This window comes from Crocuta crocuta, unplaced genomic scaffold, assembly GCF_008692635.1.
Source record: "Crocuta crocuta isolate KB4526 unplaced genomic scaffold, BGI_CrCroc_1.0 scaffold693, whole genome shotgun sequence".
Lineage (NCBI taxonomy): Eukaryota > Metazoa > Chordata > Mammalia > Carnivora > Hyaenidae > Crocuta > Crocuta crocuta.
This window is the reverse complement of record NW_027527545.1, coordinates 1-5,639: the sequence shown is the minus strand read 5'-3', so window position 1 is coordinate 5,639 and position 5,639 is coordinate 1. Positions and strand designations below refer to the sequence as shown.

General features: G+C 42.4%; 1 protein-coding gene across 1 annotated transcript; it reads left to right on the top strand.

Annotated features, from left to right (window-relative positions):
• Positions 1–1,710: 1,710 nt before the first annotated feature.
• On the top strand, positions 1,711–2,661 carry LOC144232836 (olfactory receptor 7A17-like). The gene has a single exon (XM_077765678.1). It carries the CDS (start codon positions 1,723–1,725, stop codon positions 2,659–2,661), a length of 939 nt encoding a protein of 312 aa, XP_077621804.1. The 5' UTR covers positions 1,711–1,722.
• The last annotated feature ends 2,978 nt before the right edge of the window (positions 2,662–5,639 follow it).

Sequence of the window (5,639 nt, the reverse complement as noted above, 5' to 3'; positions counted from 1 at the left end):
TGATTTCTCTTTCTGTTGCTTCATTGTTTGCAGCCCCATCTTTAAGTAGTGGTATTTCTCTTCCACCTCCTTAAGAGTAGAATATTTCTGTAAATCATTGATTTTCTTCTGCAGTCGAGATTGTGTTTTCAGTATTTATTTTTCAGTTATTTACAGTACATACTCTGTGTTATAACCCAATACTAGTTTATTTTGTTGCTCACATTGTTTCAGCTTTGGCAATGGAGAGTCCTTCCATCAGGTGACATGTCCCTTTGGCCTGTCTCCATCATTCTTGGGTTTTGGGGGCAGCATTTCGTTATGTGTTACAGGAAAAGATGCTTCGGCTTCACCTTCAGCTTAATGTATTTTCCTGCAGAGCCCTACAGTCAGCCATTTCTGTAAGGAGCCTTGTATATTGTTTTAAATATTTTCAATGTTTATTTATTTCTGAGAGAGAGAGGCAGCCTGAGCAGGGGAGGGTCAGAGATAGAGGGAGANACTCTACTGGAATGCCAGCATCACAAACTGCAGTTTTCCTAGGAGAAAGCAGCTCTTTGACTTATGGTGTAGCCTGTCCCCTCCTTTCTAAAAAGTTGTGTTTCAGCTACAAGAGTACACAGTACCACAATAATGGAGAACTCTGTCTCTCCCTGTCCACACTCGTGTGTGTGTGTGTGTGTGTGTGTGTGTATGTAGCACAAGGAGAATTTATGAGTGAAGTACACATCCCTAGAGCATTTGTAGCAAGCTGGAGCTGTCTTATGCAATAGCAAATGCAGCATTTTGACCAACTGGAGACCTAGAGTAAAGGTAGAGAGAGAGACACAGAATTATGGAGGAATGAATTATGTTCCATTTGTAAACATTATATAAAGTGTATCCTGTTGTAGGCAGACATTGTATATACCACATACACATAAGAACAAGGAACTGTAGTGTGCATTGCCTTAGAATGTTTCCACAGGCAGGAGGCTTTGTTCTTCTCTCTCTTATTTGCATTTGACACTTACTCCCATTGGATACATGCTGTGCTCAAAACTTTCTCTTTGATGTTGCCTGATGGTTTTGAGCGAGGTCTTACCTCTAGGACTTTGCACATTCAATTTCTCTGCCTTCACTGGTCTTCTCAGTGTTATCTGCATGGTTCATATATCTCTTAGTTTTCCAGGTCGGACGCCCCTGATCAGATATGACACAATGGCAGATTTCTCTTCTACTGAGGCCTCCATTGACCTGAATTATTTTACTTGCTAGTTGTAACCATCAGCTGAAACATCACTTAATCCTTTATTAATATTCTATTCCTCCCTCAGACACACACACACACCACACACACAGACACACACACACACAGACACACACACACACCTAAAACTAAATCTTGTTATGGTCGAACACACATCACTACTTTTTGCAATGCTTTCAACGATACTTGTCACAAGGTATCTTGTCAAATTTTGTTGGGTTAAAAAAAAGGTTTTAGGAAATTAATGGAGTAGAACATTGTTTTGAATTAGTGTTTTGATTCAGAACAAGCAAAGCAAACAGTTTCAGCCTCACAGAAAACATGGAGCATTTCAGAGTCGCGGATATTTTCTGGTAAATATTCTAGATTGGTAGGGAATGTATAAGAACTAATGAATGCATCGTGTTGAAAACACAGCATTTCTCTTAATTCTGTGGTCACGCTGGTGCCTTTACACTGCCGTTGTCTCTGTTCTAGCCATTTTCATCAGTTACATGGAAGGAAGAAACCAAACCCGAGTTACAGAATTTATCCTGCTGGGACTCTCAGACGAGGTGGGGCTGCAGTCACTGCTCTTTTGGCTGTTCCTGTCCATGTACCTGGTCACCTTCACTGGGAACCTGCTCATCATCCTGGCCATTCTCACAGACTCCCGCCTCCACACACCCATGTACTTCTTCCTCTCCAACCTGTCCTTTTCAGACATCTGTTTCATCTCCACCACCGTCCCAAAGATGCTGCTGAACATCCAGACGCAGAGCAAAGTGATCACCTACGAAGGCTGCCTCAGCCAGATGTACTTTTTCATGCTTTTTGGAGTATTAGACACCTTCCTCTTGACAGTGATGGCCTATGACCGGTTTGTGGCCATCTGTCACCCACTGCACTACATGGTCATCATGAACCCCAAGTTCCGTGGCATCCTACTTCTGGGATCCTGGGTATTGTGTGTTCTTAACTCTCTATTACACGACTTAATGATTTTGCAACTCTCTTTTTGCACAGAGCTGGAAATCCTGCACTTTTTCTGTGAACTGAAGCAGGTGATCCAACTTGCTTGCTCTGATACGTTCCTCAATGACCTGGCCATGTACCTGACAAGTGGGCTTCTGGGTGTTGTTCCACTCACTGGCATCCTCTCCACTTACTCTAGAATTGTAACTTCCATTTTGAGAATTTCATCAGTGAAGGGCAAGTATAAAGCATTTTCCACGTGTGGGTCTCACCTCTCGGTGGTCTCTTTGTTCTATGGTACAAGCCTTGGTGTATATCTTAGTTCTACTGCTTCTCAAAACTCCAGAGCAAGTGCCATCGCCTCAGTGATGTTCACAGTGGTGACGCCCATGCCGAACCCCTTCATCTATGGTCTGCGGAACAGAGACATCAAGCAAGGCCTGAGAAAGCTCTTTAGCACAGAGACATTCTCTGCATAGAGGATTCTTTGTTTCAGGATAAACACTTGAGGAACAAGGCTTAAAACCCTAGAAGAGCTAGATCATGATATTTGTACCAGTTCATAGGCTGACAATCTGCGGTTTATCTTCCTACAGTACTCTTTCTTTAAAGTTTTTCATGCATCACAAGCAACTATTTGTCTGTAGCTTTTTAAAGTTTATTTATTTTGAGAAGGAGAGCAAGAATGAGTAGGGAGAAGCAGAGGGAGACTGATGGAATATCCCAAGCCGTGTCCATGCCGTCAGAGCAGAGCCTGGAGTGGGGCTCAGTGTCACAAATTGTGAGATCTTGACCTGAAACAAAATCAAGAGTTGGACGCTTATCTGACTGAGCCACTCCGGCCCCCTCTTCTGCATTTCTTTAAAACTGTTTAGACCTCTCATTAAATTCCATTGCATGTATATGTAGAAAAATTTTTCATGTGTGTTCATTTTTTGAGGGACATATATATATATATAGAGAGAGAGAGAGAGAGAGAGGGAGAGAATGAGAGAGAGAGAGAGAGAAAATGAGAGAGAGAATCAGAAGCAGGCTCTAGGCTCTGAGCAATTAGCACAGAGCCCATGCAGGGCCTAGACCCATGAATTCTAAGATCATAACATGAGCCTAAGTCAGACACTCAATCAGTTGAGCTACCCAGATGTCCCCATTGCATCGAGTTTTGAGGACATATACACAATTTAGCAAATTGTGTGCTTATCATGTGATAGGAGGATCATTGGAGTAAATGTGAAATGCTTCTTCTCTGGGTTGAAAGCAGGTATGTTTTAAAATATCTACTTTTGGAGGAAAAGCATTGAACATGTTTGAGGTTATATGCAAGTTTCCTGGGTTCTGACAATCTAACTTGGAAGGAGATCACGTCTAAAAGAGTGGAAGCACCTGGAACCCTGTGAGATTTGTTTATAGTAATCTACCTTCACAATGCAATGTCTCGTCTTCCCTCACACAGTCCAAAACATAAATTGTGAAGGTATGTGACTCCTGATGTTTCAGGCCTTGATTGTGTTATTTGTGATCATTTTCCCAGGGGTGGATTTTTTCTTTTCTTTTAATATTTTGGTAGGCAGCAACACTGTCTTGTGATTTCCCTCAGCACCTCCTACCATAATAGGCTCTTCACAGATCTGACACACAATGTGGCTACGCTGTCGCTTGTCACCGGCACCTTGCCTAATGCTCCATCCCAGAAATTAGGCAGTGATAGCAGGATACACTCATGGACCTAACCTGTGCTGTGTGAGACAGAGTAAGACGAGTGTCTCCTTATCACCTGGCCCCAGAGGCCCCCACTAGGACTATAACGCTTAATGGTCATTTCCTATCACCTGACTCATAGTTTTCCTGCTAAAAGTTCACAGGTCCTTTCAAACACTAGTATGCAGATAAATGTTCATTAAACTGTCTTTCAAAAAAAGAGACAAAAAGAAACAGGGAAAGCAAGAAGAAAGGAAGAACTTAAGAACAAAGGGATAAAGAAAGGAGCTTACTTGTAGCATTCGCCAGTTTCCACAGTATAAGTACTCTCATCTTGTCCAACATCATGGCACCAATTTTAGTTCAGAGCACAGTCCTCATGACCCATTATAAGCCAGGTAGTGCCACCACCTCAGAGCCTTTAGGTTGTGTAAGGAGCAAATTGTATAGTAATTGTTGCTGTTTCACAGCCTTCCATCAGGTGTGAATGGTTCCATCAGCTGGAGATCTGAGACTGTAAAGAGTCCCGGGACTGATAATCAGGTAGAGATTATGACCCTTCATTGTGATATTTAGGTCAGTGTTGTCTTCATGATTATTAGAGGTGGTTGCTTGTTTGTTTTTGTTTTTGTGTTGCTTGTTTTGTTAGTTAGACACACCAGTCATTAGTAAGCTGCCCATCTTTTTTTTTTTTTTTCTTGGAGACTCCATGATGAATATGTCATTTTCAAAAATCCCTGTGGCTCAACCAGTGTTGATGAGAATGATTAACTCTTATGCACTCTGAGTACCATACCTCGAATGATTTTGGATGGCCGATATGCCCTCTGGCAGTTCTGGAGGGGCTGAACTCAGGATAAAGGCATTTCAATCTCAACAGGTCCATAGTAAGTCTGTCATATGGGGGAGATGCTCTGTAGAGCTTGTGAACGAAGACATTATAGCCCTCCCCAAGCTATTTTTTTAAATTTAATTTAATTTAATTTAATTTTGTGTTTTTTTTTTTTCTAGGAGAGAGAGAGAGAGAGACAGCGTGAGCAGGGGAGGGTCAGAGAGAGGGAGTCACAGACTGAAACAGGCTCCAGGCTCTGAGCTGGCAGTCAGCACAGANAGCATTCAAGAGTCTCTCATGGTTTGCCTCCCTCCTTCTCCCTCACAATTTTCCCCCTTCTTCTCCCCCGCGTTCCTCCATTACGTTCCTCCTAATCCTCCTATACGTGCAAACATATGGTATTTGTCCTTCTCTGCCTGACTTATTTCGCTCAGCATCACACCCTCAAGGTCCANGGTCCATCCATGTTGCTACACATGGCCAGATGTCATTGTTTCTCATTGCCATGTAGTATTCCATGGTGTAGATAAACCACATCTCCTTGATCCATTCGTCCGTTGATGGACACTTAGGCCCTTTCCATGTTTTGGCTATTGTTGAGAGTGCTGCTATGAACATTGGGGTACGTGTGCCCCTATGCATCAGCATTCCTGAATCCCTTTCCCAAGCTACTTCTCAATGACCTTATAAATTTTATGTCCTCTGACCTCTTAGTTTGGGTCTACTTTGTGCTTGAGGTGTTGAATCACACAAGATAAACCCACCACAATGCCCTTGTCTCCTTGTACTTTGGATTCTTTCCTCCATATCATATTATACTATTCATGGTACTGAAAACCTTTTTTCCTTAAAGTTCATTTATTTACTTTGAGAGAGAAGAGAGCAAGCTGTGGAGGAGCAGAGAGAGGGATAGAGAGAAAATCCCAG